Source organism: Mus musculus, chromosome 8 (genome assembly GCF_000001635.26).
Source record: "Mus musculus strain C57BL/6J chromosome 8, GRCm38.p6 C57BL/6J".
Classification (NCBI taxonomy): domain Eukaryota; kingdom Metazoa; phylum Chordata; class Mammalia; order Rodentia; family Muridae; genus Mus; species Mus musculus.
In genome coordinates, this window is record NC_000074.6 from 111,840,344 (window position 1) to 111,857,148 (window position 16,805).

At 44.3% G+C, this 16,805-nt stretch overlaps 1 protein-coding gene across 5 annotated transcripts in view; it reads right to left on the reverse strand.

Moving 5' to 3' along the window:
* Cfdp1 (craniofacial development protein 1) overlaps positions 1-13,994 on the reverse strand; it is an 87,656-nt gene extending 73,662 nt beyond the window's left edge. For 2 of the 5 annotated variants that reach the window (NM_001368337.1, NM_011801.2), the window contains exons 1-4: positions 13,801-13,994; positions 4,751-4,868; positions 1,440-1,647; positions 15-142 (exon numbers count right to left, since the gene is read on the reverse strand). In NM_001368337.1, coding sequence (NP_001355266.1) covers positions 15-142; positions 1,440-1,647; positions 4,751-4,868; positions 13,801-13,864 — 518 coding nt within the window. In that variant the 5' untranslated portion in view covers positions 13,865-13,994. Of the gene's footprint in view, positions 1-14; positions 143-1,439; positions 1,648-4,750; positions 4,869-13,796 lie in introns of all 5 variants that reach the window. The other 3 variants (NM_001368336.1, NM_001368335.1, NM_001368338.1) reach the window with 3 other exon arrangements.
* Positions 13,995-16,805: the final 2,811 nt, after the last annotated feature.

A 16,805-nucleotide genomic window follows, 5' to 3' on the forward strand; every position in this document is an offset into this window, starting at 1 on the left:
GGGGACCCTCTCACCTTACTTCTTCGCCAGCGAAGTCAAACACCTTGGTAATCTTCACCTTTTCTGATTCTCTAGGCTTATCCAGCTCATCTGCTTTGACCAACGGTTTATTCGAACTAATCTCTTCAGTCTCCTCGGCTACCTAAAAAGATAATAAGAAATGGAAGCAAGCCTGTGTGGCACACACCTTGAAGCCCAGCACCCAGGAGACAGAGACTCAAGGATCTCTGAGCGTGAGTGAAACCCTACCTGAAAATAAAATAAAATAAAATAAAGTAAAAGATAGACAGCCAGAGATCACTTTCACCAAAGCATAAGGCTAAAAGAACTGCATGAACATGCTGCTTAGGGTTGTTCTCACGTTTCATCTCCAATCAGTCAAACACTACGGGAAGGCCTGAGAAGACGACATGATTAAGAGCACTGACTGCTCTTCCAGGACACAGGTTAGATTTCCAGGACCCATAAGTTATAGGTGGGTTCAAAAATTCTGATGCCCTGCTCTGGCTATCATGGTACTACACACATGTGGTGCATAGACATACAAGCAGGTAAATCATCTATACACATAAAAAATAATATAAAATAAAACAGATATAGTGGAGTGGCTGGAGAGGGAGATGGCTTAGCAGCGAAGAGCTTTCAGTGAGAACCTGAGCCCAGTTTTTAGCACCTCTGTCTGGCAACTCATAATTGCCTGTAACCCCAGCTCCAGGGTGAGCTGATGCCTTTGGCCAGTGTAGACACCTTACTGACATACACAGACACAGACATAGACTCATAATTAAAATAATAACAAGGAAATCTTTTTAAAGTTTTACTTTATTTTTATTTAGATGTGTGTGTGTGTCCGTGAGCCACATGCTTACTGGTGCCTTTGGAAGCCAGAGAAGGCATCAGATCCCCTCTGGCTTCTGTGAACTACCTGACTTGGATGCTAAGAATTAAACTCAGAACCTCTGAAAGAGCAATAAGTGCTTTTAACCACTGAGCCATCTCCAGCCCAACAAATAAATTTTTTAAAGGTTTATACTGGTCTGCTGGAAATTTACCTGATTAAAACGGTTCGTTTTTTCAACTGTTAAGAAATGCTTTGTGCCGGGCAGTGGTGGTGCATGCCTTTAATCCCAGCACTTGGGAGGCAGAGGCAGGCAGATTTTTTTAGTTCGAGGCCAGCCTGGTCTACAGAGTGAGTTCCAGGACAGCCAGGGCTACACAGAGAAATCCTGTCTCGGAAAAAAAAAAAAAAAAAAAAAAAAGAAAGAAAGAAAGAAAGAAAGAAAGCAATGCTTTGCTTTTCCCTTAGTGAAGACATCTAGTTTGCTTTTTGATTTGAGATTCAAATTTCAAGTCAGTTTGCGAATTAAAACAATAGGAAGCTCCCAGGGAAGTGAGGGCGTTTCTGGAAAGGTGTTTATCCCACCAAACTCTAAGCTTACCTTAGTTTGTGAACCTGGGGCTGCTTTTGACTTTGGTCCTACATCATTAAGGAAGCTGGCCCACAACTCATCTTCCTTCTTCTTCCTTGCATTCTCTGACCCAAGGCCTCCTTCTTGCTCCTCTTCATCTTCTTCACTGCTACTACCTCCAGAGTCTTCCTTGCCATCTTCCTCTTCTTCTAACAAGAGGCCACTTTGTTTCCTTTTCCTACTCACCAACAGCCACCCAGGAAAAGGAAGACAAGACAGAATGCAAGTCACTCACTGCCTCTCCCCAATCCATGGATCACCTTACACACCTCAAAGTTTACATCTGGGATTACTAATAACACAGTAAGAGAGATGGAGACGGTAAACTGAGATTTAATTTTTTTAGAGATATTTATTCATTTATTTATGTGTATGTCTGTGTTCCTGTGTGTATGTAAGCACATGAGCTTGTGGAAGTCAACTAAGGTCACTAGCACTTGCACGCCACCATGGAGATGCTGAGAGTTGAACCCAGGTCCTCTCTAGAGTAGTAACTATTCTTAACTACTAAGCCATCTCTGCAGCCCTGACTAAATTTGTTTTTAACTATGTTTTTTCAGCAACAATGTTACAATTTAGAACTATACCATACAGTGAAAAGAATACCTACACGTTTCTGTGTTTTCAAGTTCTTGGGATGTTACTCTTTGAGACTCAGGAACAATAAATCAATACCCTAGGCATTCTTGGAGTGTTAAATATTTTATTTTAAACATATTTCAATCTTCAGTCTATAATCTGGATAGCTGAAATTCTTATTTAAATAATAAAACACATGAGTCTAGTCGTACTTACAAAGTTTAACTATATCCTAACAGGAATATTTAATGAAAATTTAAAATTCAGGTCTCCCCGTAGATAACAGCCCCTCAGAAACTCATACATGGACACTCCCCATTAAGGAGTTACTTTGCATTGCAAGTGTATAGTACTTTGAGAGCAATCGAAGAACTTACATGACATACAACATATATGTATACACTGTGTGTGTGAACTCTTTAGCAAGCAGTGTCTTTTCATTACCTGCTCCCATATTAAATAAAATGGAGTGGTTTGAGTTCACTTGAAACTTAAATTTAGTATCCTGTATCTAGACTGATATTTTTACTAAGAAACACCTGAGGTAGGCATGGTGGTGCACACCTTTAATCCCAGTATTCAGGAAAGCAAAGGCTTGAATATCTCTGTGAGTTGGAGGCCAGCTTGGTCTACAGAGTGAGTTCCAGGATAGCCAAGCTACACACTAAGAACAAAAACAAACAGACAAAACAAACAAACAAACAAACAAAACAGAACAAAACAAAAAACCCAACAGCTACCCAAGATTACCTCATTAATCTTTTCAGAAAAAGGGTTTAACAAACATATGTGCTAAATATTTTTCACTTCTAAAAGCCACTCCATTTAAAACAAAGTCTACTGACTCTCAAGTTCACTGTTACCATTTTTTCCCAAACACCCTAAACAATACAGCATTTCATGCCACTGGCAAAAGAAACGAAAATCCTAACACAGGGAAAGAGAACTGGGCCCAGGGCTTATAAAAAGTACATTTCTACTACTTCAACTTGTGGATATACTATATAGCACTTAATGTTCACTTTCTCTGTTTTCAAAACTGCAATCTGCTTTTTGCTTCAATGCCCAAGACAGAAACAAGAGCAACACAAGAGTCTACAGGCATCCTACAGAAGATGCCTTCATCTGAGTTATAACCCATCATGATTTTCTAATTTGTTGTGTGTCTGTGATTCAGAACATGGCCTGTTTGGGGATAGGAGGTAATTTAAAAGTTCAACTGAAAAGAATGTAATTTATATAGCCTTAGATCAAACAGTTCTACACCTTTAAATCTGACTTTAAAAAAAATCCTTGTACCATGGGCTAGAGAGAAGACTCAGTGGTTAAGAGTACCGACTGAGTTCAGTTCCCACACCCACGTGGTGGCTCACAACCACCCATAAGAGATCCGATGCCCTCTTCTGGTGTGTCTGAAGACAGCTACAGTGCACTCATATACATAAAATAAATAAATCTTAAAAAAAAAAAAAAAAAAAAAACTTGTACCAGTATGTAACAACATGTTCTAACAGTGTCTTCTACAACCTTTTGCTGTAGCAAAGACTATACAATCTTTTTATTTTATTTTTTCTGACCCTTCTCTCTCCAGCCCTGCTCCAGCCATTTCTATTTCATATATGTGAATACACTGTCACTCTCTTCAGACACAGCACAAGATGGCATCGGATGCCCATTACAAGATGGTTGTGAGCCATCATGTGGTTGCTGGGAATTGAACTCAGGATCTCTGGAAGAGCAGTCAGTGCTCTTAACCGCTGAGCCATCTCTCCAGCCCAAGACTATACAATCTAATTGTTCCTCAGTAAGTGGATGGTTAAGTCAAACCAGCTCTATTCGTAAAGTCCCTGAAAGAACAGGGTGTGTTGAATGGGCTGCCATGCTGCCTTTAAAGCAATGGGCTAAGTGAGAACTGCCACAGTAAGGCCTCCCTGGAATCACACTCCTACTCAGAAGACAGGCAAGAGGCTTACGAGTAGCCCAACCTGGGCAACATAGTGAGACCTGTCCAATAGTGAGCGTGAGCATGATTCACAATATGCTGCCATTTTTACTTTTAAACAGAGAGAGCAGGAAATATGTACCCACACTGAGGATGACAGCATCTAAGGTAACAGCTTGTCAGGGTAAGACCAGAGGTTATATCTTATAGCAACAAGACTGTTTTAACCACATGCACATTTTACTTAGTGATTTTTAAATTAAGGCCTAAAACTTTTTAAAACTGGTTGAAGGCCTTGATTTTAATTTTGGAGTATCAACAAATATTTCCCTCATACAGGAAGGGGTTAAAAACCCTGGCAATAAAGCTAGGAGCAAATGTTCATGCCTATTATCCCTACAATTCTGGAGGCTAGCCTAGGCTACACAGACCAGCCTGTGCTATAGCTCTCACACACATAAAATGTTAAGGAAGAAAGGAAGGAAGGGAGGAAGGGAGGAGGAGAGGGGGAGAGGAAGAGAGGGGCGGGGATGACATAGGCCTTTAATCCCAGCACTCAGGAGGAAGAGACAGGGGGGTGGATGGATCTCTGTGAGTTCAAGGACAGCCAGGTCTGCAGAGCAAGTCCAAGACAGCCAGAGACACACAGAGAAACCCTGTCTCAAACAACAAACAAACAAACAAACAAACAAACAGAAAAGACAGACAGACAGACAGACAGCTATCTGTCATGAGAGCACTCTCTGCAGAGCAGCATCACCTGGCTGGAATGCCCTGAGCCTTCCTTCTTTTCCCTTTGGTTTTCTCAGCCTGCTCTTCACCGTCCACTTCATCTTCCTTTACTAATTCATTGACATCATCTTCACTGTACTCTCCACCTGAAATCAAAGAATAGGGCAGTCAGACAACTGCAATGAAGGATTTTTCACAAAATATTAAGAATGAAGTCTGAGCCAGGTATGTGCACCTGATGCTCAGAACTTTGGAGGTAGATGCACGAGAACCAGGAGTTCAGACTTGTGCTTGGTTACCCAGAGAGGCTAAAGCCAGCCTGGGCTATATGAGACCCTGTCTCAAACATACAAACAAAAAATTCTAAAACAACGGTAATAATAAAACAAAACAAGGGCTGGCAAGATGGCTTAGCGGGTAAGAGCCCTGACTGCTATTCCGAAGGTCCTGAGTTCAAATCCCAGCAACCATATGGTGGCTCACAACCACCCGTAATGAGACCTGACACCCTCTTCTTGTGCATCTGAAGACAGCTACGGTGTACTTATTTATAGTAATAAATAAATCTTTGGGCCAGAGAGAGTGGGGCTGACCAGAGCAAGCAGAGGTCCTAAATTCATTTCCCAACAACCACATGAAGGTTGACAACCATCTGTACAGCTACAGTGTACTCATATACATAAAATAAATAATAAATAAACCTTAAAAAAGGGCAAAAAAAAACCTTCATCCTCTTTTTAAGATAAATATTTCTGGCCAGGTGTGGTAGTCCATGGCTTTAATCCTAGCACTCTGGACATAAAGGCAGGGGGATGTCCATGAGTTTGAGGCCAGCCTGGTCTACAGAATGAGCTTCAGGACAGCCAGGGCTACACAGAGAAACCCTGTCTTGAAAAACAAAACAAAACAAAAAAGATAAATAGTTATTTATTAAATAATGCAGAAGCAATGTCACTGAAGTAACAGTGAACATCACTGAAATTCAAGTGGTAGTTTCAAAATATGATTTACAATATAAAGGGTTTCCTGGAGGGGAGGAAAAAAGTTAGCTTATTTCAGGCAAGTAAAAAAAAGGTGGAGACAACATCCAGCTGTATCAGAAGTCAGGACACTAGTTAAAACTATGTCATATTACTATGTCATATTAGTCTGGCAGTGGTGGCGCACACCTTTATTCCCAGCACTTGGGAGGCAGAGGCAGGCATATTTCTGAGTTCGAGGCCAGCCTGATCTACAGAGTGAGTTCCAGGACAGCCAGGGCTATACAGAGAAACCCTGTCTTGGGGAAAAAACAAAAAAAAACTAAAAAAACTATGTCATATTAAGTTCAAGTCCAGTCTAGACTACTAAGTGGGTTCCTGGATAGCCAGCACTACACAGAGAAACCCTGTCTAAAAAAGACAAAACAAAACAAAAACTTAAGAATCAGGGCTGGGCCTAGTGGTGCGCAACTTTAATCCCAGCACCCAGGAAGTAGTGTCAGGTGTACCTCTGTGAGTTTGAGGCCAGCCTGGTTTACAGAGAGAGTTTCAGGACAGCCAGGGCTATGTAGAGAGACCCTGTGTCAAACGAAACAAAACATCTCAAGGAAAACAAAAATCATAGGATCACATATCATAGATTCCATAATTATGTAAAAAAGAGGGTTGAAGAGACAGATGGCTGCTCAGAGGTTAAGAGCATAGACAGCTCTTTCGGAGGCCCAAGTTCAATTCCCAAGATCTGTCCAGGCTCACAACCACCTGTAACTGCAGAGGAATCCAACTCCTCTGGCCCATGTGGGTATCTACACTCCTGTGAACACACCCAAACTCTGACAGAGAAACACACAGAAGCACACACACATATACACACACAAAAAAACATTCTAAAAAGGAGAAGTAAAAACTTCAGTTATATCAAGCTGTCAGATAACAAATCAGAAAAGTGATAATATGAATAGGAATTATATTCATTTTTCAAATTTATTGTTGACAAAAGTCAGCATTGCTGGCATTTGGGCACATCAAAAGCTCTAGAGGTAGTACCATACACATTACTTCTTAAAAAGACGTTTTAGAATGTTATGTGCGCGCACGCGCGTGTGTGTGTGTGTGGGGGGGGGGGGTAGGGCTATGTGCATGTGTGAGTGCAGATGCTGGAGGTACAGGGGATTGCTAGCTGCCCCATGTGGATGTTGGAAACCAAACTTGGGTCTACCACAAAAGCAACTCACTTTCCTAATCTCTGAGCCATCTGTCCAGACTCAGAGTAGACTTCTTTGTTTTTGACAGACATATTTTTCATTCATCCTGGAAGCTGTCTTAACTAGGGTTTCTATTGCTGTGATAAATAAAACACCATGACCAAAAGCACCTTGAAGAAGAAAGGGGCTTATTTCATCTTACAACTTACAGTCCACCACGAAGGAAGTCAGGGCAGGAACCTGGGTTCAAGAACCGATGTAGAGGTCATGGAAAACTGCGTTTTACTGACCTGCTCCCTTATAGCACCCAGGACCGCCAGCCCAGGAGTACCACCACCCACCTCACCCCTCAGTCATCAAAGAGCACAGGCTTGCCAACAGACTGATCTGCTGGGGGCATTTTCTAATTGAGATTCCCACTTCCCGAATGACTCTAGCTTGTGCCAAGTTGACATAAAACCAGTCAGCAAGCAGGGCGGTGGTGACGCACGCCTTTAATCCCAGCATGTGGGAGGCAGAGGCAGACGGATTTCTGAGTTCGAGGCCAGCCTGGTCTACAGAGTGAGTGTCAGGACAGCCAGGGCTACACAGAGAAACCCTGTCCCGAAAAACAAAACAAAACAAACAAACAAACAAACAAAAAATCAGTCAGCAAGAAAGCATGATGAATGGGGCTAAGAGTACTGTCGTTCACAGAGAACAAATGAAGAGACAAGAACAAAAAGTCCTGGAACCATAAAATACACCTTTCTAGCTACACACTTTCTTTCCTTTCCCTTCTTTCCAAGAGTATTTCTGTTTGGGTTTGGTCTTGTTTTTGAGACAGTCATGTACCCCAGGCTGGCCTCAAACTCACAATGCCGCTGAGACTGGCCTTGAACTTCTGATCTTCCACCTCTATCTCCCAAATGCTAAGATTGCAGAAGTGTGGGATCACACCCAGGTGCCAAGTAACACTGCCCCCAGCTTTTTCACGACAGAATCTTCTCAATATGTCCTCAATGGGACTTATTAAACTAAAAACTGGATGTAAGAGTTTTGCTGCATGATGTCATGCAGGCAAGAATCCTCAGGTTCTCTCCCATGCCATTATTCCCGCTTCTACTGCCCAAGGTTTAGCTTTCATCCCTCATCTCGTCCTCCACGACAGAGGAAGCATGGGGCTCAGAGGAGCATGGCCATAAATCATCTTCATCATCTGCAGCCATCTATGACAAGTGTTCTTTCTCCGCTCCTTTCTCATCTTGTTGCTGTGGTACCCATTGCTATGGCTGTGGCTCACAGGGTGTACATGGAGCAGGAGGGAGAGCGTGAAAGGAGCCCTGGACACATGTGGCTAGGCCTTCTCCAGCTGCTGCTCACCTCCCAAACTTTGCAAGGTACCTGTGAGGAGCGCTACAGGGAGATGCCCAAGTAACGCCTGCTCAGCTAGCTCAGCTGCTCCCTCCCTCCCTCCCTCCCTCCCTCCCTCCCTCCCTCCCTCCTTCCTTCCTTCCTTCCTTCCTCTCAACAGGGTCTCACTAAGCACCCCCAGCTAGTCTGGAACTCACTATGTAAACCAGGCTAGCCTCAAATTCATCTCTGAGCCTTCTGTCTGCCTGCTTCTACCTCCCAAGTGCTGGGATCAGAGGCACGAGCCACCACGCCCAGCATCCAGACTGGTGGCCCTATTTGCTTATGCTTTCTGATCCTCAACCTTTTCAAAATGGACATGCAAAAGCACACGTCCTGAAGCACTGTGTGAGTTAGTAGTGAGTTACCAGTGAAGGTTTAAAAGGTATGTGCACACAAAGGGTGTTCGTGAATGGGAACTAGCTAACCTCTTACTAAATGGTAAATCACTGAGGTCCTTCTCTGAGCTTCCTCAGGCTGAGAGCAGAGAGCTAGAGAAGAATGTTTCTTCTCATCATTCCTACGCAACATCACCATACAGGTGTCAAGTACAGCATGTCAAGCTAAAGACACATAAGAGAATCACAAGAAATTTAGCCTTGACATCATTATCTACCTTGAGAATCCTGTGGAATCTACAAAACCCTCCTGAACTGACGGGTGAGCTTAACAAGTTTGAAGAATGCAATACTTTATTTCAGCATGCCAAAGTATTGTGTTCTCATGTTTTAACAACCAATAAGCAACTGGAAATAAAAGACCTACATAGACATGACAGTGTGTTCACAGACTGGTAAAGATTGTTAAGTTATCAATTCTCCCCAAACTGGCCTACAGACTCAGTACAACGCCCAACAAAATCCATGCAAGCATCTGTGGAGCAACTGGGGCCAGGTGAGCCCTAAGAGAACCTGTCTGGGTGGAGGCAAAGTACCGGGAGAAGGGGACAGTAACTACCATAGCGCAGGAGGTCTAACCTAGCTCAACATAATAACTAAGATTCCAGGGCTGGAGAGATGGCTCAGTGGTTAAGAGCACTGTCTGCTCTTCCAGAAGTCCTGAGTTCAATTCTCAGCAACCACATGGTAGCTCACAGCCATCTGTAATGAGAGTTGATGCCCTCTTCTGGTGTGTCTGAAGGCAGTGACAATGTACTCACATACATGAAATAAATAAATCTTTAAAAAAACAAAATCTAAAATTCCAGAGAAACTAAACAGAAACAAAAGTCTGGGGAGCAGCAAAGCTGGCTCCCTGACTGCAAAGACATGCCACAGTGTCTGAGGATGGTGATGATAGCGATCTCTAGCATCAGGAAAATGGGAGCAAAGGGGAGATTTCTTCTGAGACCAACAGATCCACTAGGGATCAAACCATGATGCTGCACAGGCGAGACAAGCCCTCCATCTCTGAGCTGCAGCTCCAGCCCACAAGACAGACTTATGGCAACACCGGCATCAAGCAAGTGAAGCAACACGGTCACAATTCTGATGGAAAATTGCTTCCAACCTAGAATCCTGTTATCAACCAACCATCAAACAGGCCTGAGGTAATGCTCAGACATTCCAGGTCTCAGGATAATGTTTCTGCCATGCATCCTTCCTCAGGAAGCCATTACATATTCTCTTCTCATCTTGGTAGAACACAGCAAAAACCAAGACCAGGCACAGTAAACACAAGGAGATCTGAGGCTGGCACAGTGGCACACACCTAGAATCCTTGCAAAGGTGGAGGAGGGAGGATCAGAACTCAAAGTTACACCAGTTACATACGGACTTCAGGGCCAGCTGGCATACATGACACCTTGTTGAGAGAAAGAGGGAGAGACAGAGACAGACCAGCAGACAAAAAGAGACAGAGACACAGACACAGAGAGACAGAGAACATGAGAATACAGAGAAGGAATAAAGGAGACCTGAAAGAGTAGTAATGACACTGAAAGACCCAAAGTTTAAGGTTCCAAAAGGCAGAGAGAAACCACACCAAGATAAAGCAAGGCCAAGGCAGAGATCAACTTCCAAGAGATGGAGATTAAAAACCCAAGGAATCTAAGTATGCTAGGAGATGACTTTGGCAATTTTGAAAGCCTAGGGTCAAAGTAACGCTAAGTGCATGGGCAGCTAAATTAAAACAGGAACAGAAAGATGGCACAGTGAACATACCAATAGGCATTGCCACCAAGCCTGACAACCACAGCTCTATCTCTGGAAGCAACACGGTGGGAGGAGAGAACCAATCCTTCCATGTTATCCTCTAACTCGTACATGCACACCCTGGCACACACACGTGCACACACACAACTTGTAAAACAAAACATTCATTAATACCAGAGAAAGGTAGTCCAGTTACAGCAATCACGTGGGTCAGCAATGAACAAGGTGCCCATAGAAGCAGCAAGAAGATGAACAGGGACTACTTATCTAATCAAAACAGGGACAATGGCAGGTAGGAGAATTGGAGAGGGCCTGAAGGTTGAAGAATGGATGGTGGAAACAGGAGAATGAGCCCTGAGTGCTAAAAAGAAACTCATTAAGTATGAATAAAGTCAAAAGAAACTAGCAAAGTCAGACTACGGAAGGAGAAAGCAGTCTCCTTAAACGGACTTTAAATATCTGACATGACACTCAACAGGCACACACGCAGGCAAAACACTCGTGAACATAAAATGCAATTTAAAAATCAGCTTAGCAGTCAAGAGCCCTCGCTGCTCTTACAGAAAGAAGTGGAGCTCCATTTCCCACCCATGACAACCACCTGGAAGGAATCTGAACGTTCTTACTGAACACCCCACACCCTGTGGCACTCATGTGCATGCCTTCCTGCGCTGCCAAGGCCGACCTAGAGTGTCACCCCTAAGAAAGCTGTCCGCCTCTTTTGAGAAAGGTCTCTCACTGGGCTGGAGCTCACAGATTAGGCTAGGACGGCTGGCGGGAGGGCACCCTCCCGTCTGTCTCTCCCCAGCACTGATAGTATACGGACGTGATGAGCATTTACAGCAAGGCATTTTGACCACATGATCCTATAAATTGAATTCAGGTCTTCATGCCTGCAAGGCAAACATTTTACCAACTGAAGCATCTCCCCAGACTCATTTGCTCTCCCAGGACAGGGTCTTACTACATTATCTTGGCGGGCCCGGAATTCACAACGTTGAGCAGGCTATTTTCAAACTTTCAGCAATCCTCCTGTCTCAGAACCCACCAAGTTTCTGGGTTATAATAGGCTTATACCACCATACCTGGCACAACATAACTTTTTGATTGGATGGATAAGAATGATGTGTGATGTGTGTGTGTGTTTGTGGTGCTAAAGGAAGATGTAGGCAGGCATCTTGTTTTAAGGTCTCAGTCTTCCTAATGCTGCCACCCTTTAATAAATAGCCTCATGTTGTGGTGACCCCCCCAACCATACATTTTTAGGGAATTGCCAGCTTCGTCCACTCTGAAACTCAGTTGTATGCCTACTTTATGACTTGTTTGTTACTACTTTATTTTGTTGCTACTTTATAACTTAATTTTGCTACTGTTATGAATTATTATATAAACATCTGTGTCTGGATGGCCTTAGGCCACACTGGTGAGAGAACTTTCTACACCTAATGTTTTTGGGTTTTTTTGTTTTTTTAAAGATTTATTTATTTTATTTTATTATATGTGAGTACACTGTAGCTGTCTTCAGATGCACCGGAAGAGGGCGTCAGATCTCATTACGGGTAGTTGTGAGCCACCATTGGTTGCTAGGATTTGAACTCAGGACCTTCGGAAGAGCAGTCGGTGCTCTTAACCACTGAGCCATCTCTCCAGCCCTACCTAATGTTTTTGAGACAGTGTTTCTCACTGGACAGAAGCTCACTAAGCCAGTGAGATCCGAGGATTGCTCCTGTCAACATTCAAAAGGCCACAGTTAGAGGCACCCACAAGATACCTCCAGCTTTTCTGTGGGTGCTGGGCATCTGAACTCAGGATCTTAAGCTGCACAGCTAGCTTTCTTATCCACAACGCCTAGAGTTACTTTTCGCCTAAGCAACTACACTGGAATAAATAACTTTACGGAAACGCCTAAGCCAGGGCAAGGTACAAGATGAGAAGGGAGTATGTTTTGGTATTAAGATGTACTGGTAGTTGGGCATTGGTGGTGCACGCCTTTAATCCCAGCACTCGGGAGGCAGAGGCAGGCGGATTTCTGAGTTCAAGGCCAGCCTGGTCTACAGAGTGAGTGCCAGGATAGCCAGGGCTACAAAGAGAAACCCTGTCTCGAAACAAAACAAAACAAAAAAGACATACTGGCTGAAGTTAAGAACACGGGTTGCTTTTTCAAAGGGTCCACTTACAATCCCTAGCCCCGATTCAAGGGTCCACAATCGTCTATAATTCGACTTCCAGGGGATATTAATACCTATTCTAGGCTCTGAAGACACTAAATATACATGTAGATACATACAAATAGATGTGCATGTAGGCAAAACACTCACACACATAAATGTTTAAAAGATTTGTCTGGACCTCGCATAAGCTGGATTCTTAGTGTGCTCCTCTACCGCACCCCAAGAAAAAAAAGATAGCTAGGCCATTAAGAGTGTGCGCTTCAGCCGGGCGTGGTGGCGCATGCCTTTAATCCCAGCACTTGGGAGGCAGAGGCAGGTGGATTCGAGGCCAGCCTGGTCTACAAAGTGAGTTCCAGGACAGCCAGGGCTATAGAGAAACCCTGTCTCAAAAAAAAAAAAAAAAAAAAAAAAAAAAAAAAAAGAGTGTGCGCTTCATTCCAAAGGATCTGACTTTGGTTCCAGAGTCGGGCGGCTCACAACTGAGTGTAACTCCTTCACCTGGGGACCCGATACCCCCTTCTGTCCTCTTTGGCCACCTGAATGCACCGCCATACATACACAAAAATAATAAGGGGCTGGCGAGACGACTCAGCTCTACAACCACCTGTAACTCCAGTCCCAGAAGCCCTAGGCACACACATGATGTACAGAGACAGACAGACATTCAGGAAAAAACACTGATATACGTGCCATAAAATCTCTAAAAATAAAACTTTTGAAAAAGTTCTTAAAAGAGGACGATGGGTAGCTCCTGCAAAGAGGGAAAACACATTATCACATCAACTTTCTAACAAGCCGATCCCTTCCGAACCCAGAGGCGGACAATTGAGTTTCGGACGTGAAGGAAGCTGGCAATTCCCTAAAAACAATCTCCAATGTCCGGGTCGGCTTCCAGAACCAGCCGGTAGGTAGGTAGTACGCTCAGCCTGCGGGCTTCACGCGCCTGTTCCCGCGCTCCGAGGGGGCGGCGGCCCAGGACAGCAGCTATGCAGAACCGACACATGCGTGTTCCAGGCCGCCTGAGGGCCGGGGTCCTGATAACCCGAACTCCGGAGCCCACGGGCCGTGGGGACCTCGCGATCACGAGGCCCACGCCCTGGGGACCGTCCGGGAGAGTCTCGAGTGAGGTGTGAAGCGTGGAAACCACCCTCCTTTCGCCTCAGGCCGAATCGCTCACCGGACGGCAAGTAGTCCTCATCCTCGTCCGATGTGGAGAAGTCTTCGGAGTCGAATTCCTCCATGCTGCTGTCACTTGGGGCCTGCTACCCACACGACTGCGGCCACTGCCCCAAAATAGCGAAGCTAGATATAGGGCGAGACCATAGGGGTACAGGACCAGCAGCTAGGGCCGCCCTAGAGGCGAGCGCACATGCGCAGGCAGTGCCACGTGGTCAGAGACGACACTTCCGGCTGCTGCGATTGGTCAGTCTACACTCACCGGGCCCTTGTGGGATTCCGGACCCCCACCTCTCAGAAGCGATGCATGCTGGGGCTTGTAGTTTTCAACGGTACCGTGCGTCCTTAATGGAGAATGGCTTATCTGCGGAAATAGTACTTTCTCTTTATACTTGTCTTTTTATTTTGAAATTTGCTCACAAGCTAATATTTTTTCTAACTCTAAAATCAGAGATTAAAATGTCGCTCCCGGATATGCTCAGCGAGTAAAAACTGAAAGCTGAATAGATAGATGCTAAAGTTCCCATCAACTTTTGAGCAAGGCTGAGGCTCTGCCTTTTTGATTCAATTCTCTCGCTAGAATCGAATTCTTTAATGCAGTTTTTGTGCCTTTTCCCTGCATTTTTGTTTTTGTTTGTTTTTTTTTTTTTTCTGCCTAAAATTGCTCCCAAGAACACTACCGAAACTCTGTCTAATATTCTAAGCGCAAGAAGACTGCGACGCTCTTTCCTGAGAAACTCGGCCTGTTAAGTAAGCTACATTCAGGCCTGAGTTACAAGTACTGTTGGCAGTAAGTTCAGCATTAATGAATCAACAATCCGATAATCACTAAAAGACAAAAGGAAATCCGCTTATCTGTGAGGGAAGCCACTACACAAAGTGCTAGATTGACACTTTTGAAACAACGGGAAAGATGGATGGAAAAGCAGTTAAATTTGTGAGTATGTGAGGATTGGCGAGACGGCCCAAAGGTTAACAGTACTTGTTGCTTCTGCAGCAAAACTAGGTTTGGTTCCTAGCATCCCCAACATGGCGGTTCACTACCGCCCTGGTTCTGACCTCAATAGGCACCAGGCATGTATGTAGTACAGTGCAGCAAGCACCTTCACCCACTGAGCCATGCCCCTAGTCCCTCAGAAATCACCTTCTGCCGGGCGTGGTGGCGCACGCCTTTATATATATATATATATACACACATTTTTTTAAAACTGTGATGAGAATATAATGCATACTGTACTGAGAATAATCGAACTCTCGGAGCACATGAAGGAGGAAGATGAGGAAATCTTAGCAGAGAAATCCGTAGGAACAACCAATAGGAAATTTTAGCAGAGACATCGGGAGGACCAACCAATGCTCTGGATGAGTGGGTAAAACCTGGTGGGAGTTGACCAATGGGATGGCAATGGGAATCAGCCTAAGAGTTCACAGCCGTCAAAATATCAGTGTGGAATACATCTAAAGGGGGCTGGGGAAGGTGACGTAGAAGAATGTGACCCAATGCTTAATTGTGCCCTCAAATTTAAGCATGTCACCTCCTCTGGCCCTTATGCTGAGATGCTTAACAGAATGAGGCAGAAAGCCCTGTGTGGTGATGGCACACGATTTTAATTCCAACAATCAGGAGACAGAGACAGGGAGATCTCTGTGAGTTCAAGGCCAGCTTGATCTTCATAAAGTGTTCCAGGTCAGTCAACACTACATAGTAATACTCTTTTTTAGAGGGGCAGGGGTAGGATTTTTTGAGACAGGGTCTCTCTGTGCAGCTCTGGCTGTCCTGGAACTCACTATGTAAACCAGGCTGGCGGTGAACTGAAAGATCCGCCTGTCTCTGCCTCCTGAGTGTTGGGATTAAAGACTTGGGTTTGTGCCTCGCTGTGATACTCAATTTTTAAAAAATAATTAAAAAAGAAAAAAAAGAAAAGATAAAGGAATGAGGCAGGAAACAAAGCAGAAAAGAATGATGCAAATTTTCAGGCAGGACTGGGAGGGAGGGGAAAATGCTTACGTCATCACGTCATCTCCTCATCAAGCCGCGAGAACCGAACACCTGGGGTAGAACCGCTGGATGCTGACGTGTCTCGCTCTTCCTCTCCAGCAGAATAAGCACCACCTATGTGTCCCTTGGTTTTCAGGAAGCAAGCCAAAGTTGAGCAGGTTAGCCACAGTGGGCTAGCTGACCCTCTGCATCCTGCAGTACGGCCGAACATCGGCATCAAGTTTGGTTTTTTTGGTTTGGTTTGGTTTGGTTCTTGTTTTACTTCTTACTTTTTTTGTTGTTGTTTTTTGTTTTTTTTTTTTTAAGATTTATTTGAGCCGGGCCATCGCGGCACACGCCTTTAATCCCAGCACTTGGGAGGCGAAGGCGGAGGCAGAGGCAGACCGATTTCTGAGTTCAAGGCCAGCCTGGTCTACAGAGTGAGTTCCAGGACAGCCAGGGCTACACAGAGAAACCCTGCCTCGAAAAACAAACAAACAAACAAACAAAGATACAAGATTTATTTGGGGGTTGGTGAGATGGCTCAGTGGGGAAGAGCACTGACTGCTCTTCAAACGGTCCTGAGTTCAAATCTTAGCAACCACATGGTGGCTCACAACCAACCATCTGTAATGAGATCTGACGTCCTCTTCTGGTGTGTGTCTAAAGACAGCTACAGTGTACTTACATATAATAAATAAATCTTTTTTTTTAAAAAAAAAAGATTTATTTATTTATTTATTTAATGTATATGAGTACACTGTAGCTGTCTTCATACAAACTAGAAGAGGGTACCGGATCCCATTACAGGTGGTTGGTTGTGAGCCACCCTATGTTTGGTGGGAATTGAACTCAGGATCTTTGGATCAATTCTCTTAACCGCTGAGCCAGCAAACAGCGAGCTTTCAATGTTTTTATATATAACGTTTTAAGTGCTTACTCTTTGGGTTGTTTTTTTTCTTGGAGTTCGTTTGTGCACACCACTGTACTTACTGTGAGGACTGCACAGTGTGTCGTGCTTTTTTTTG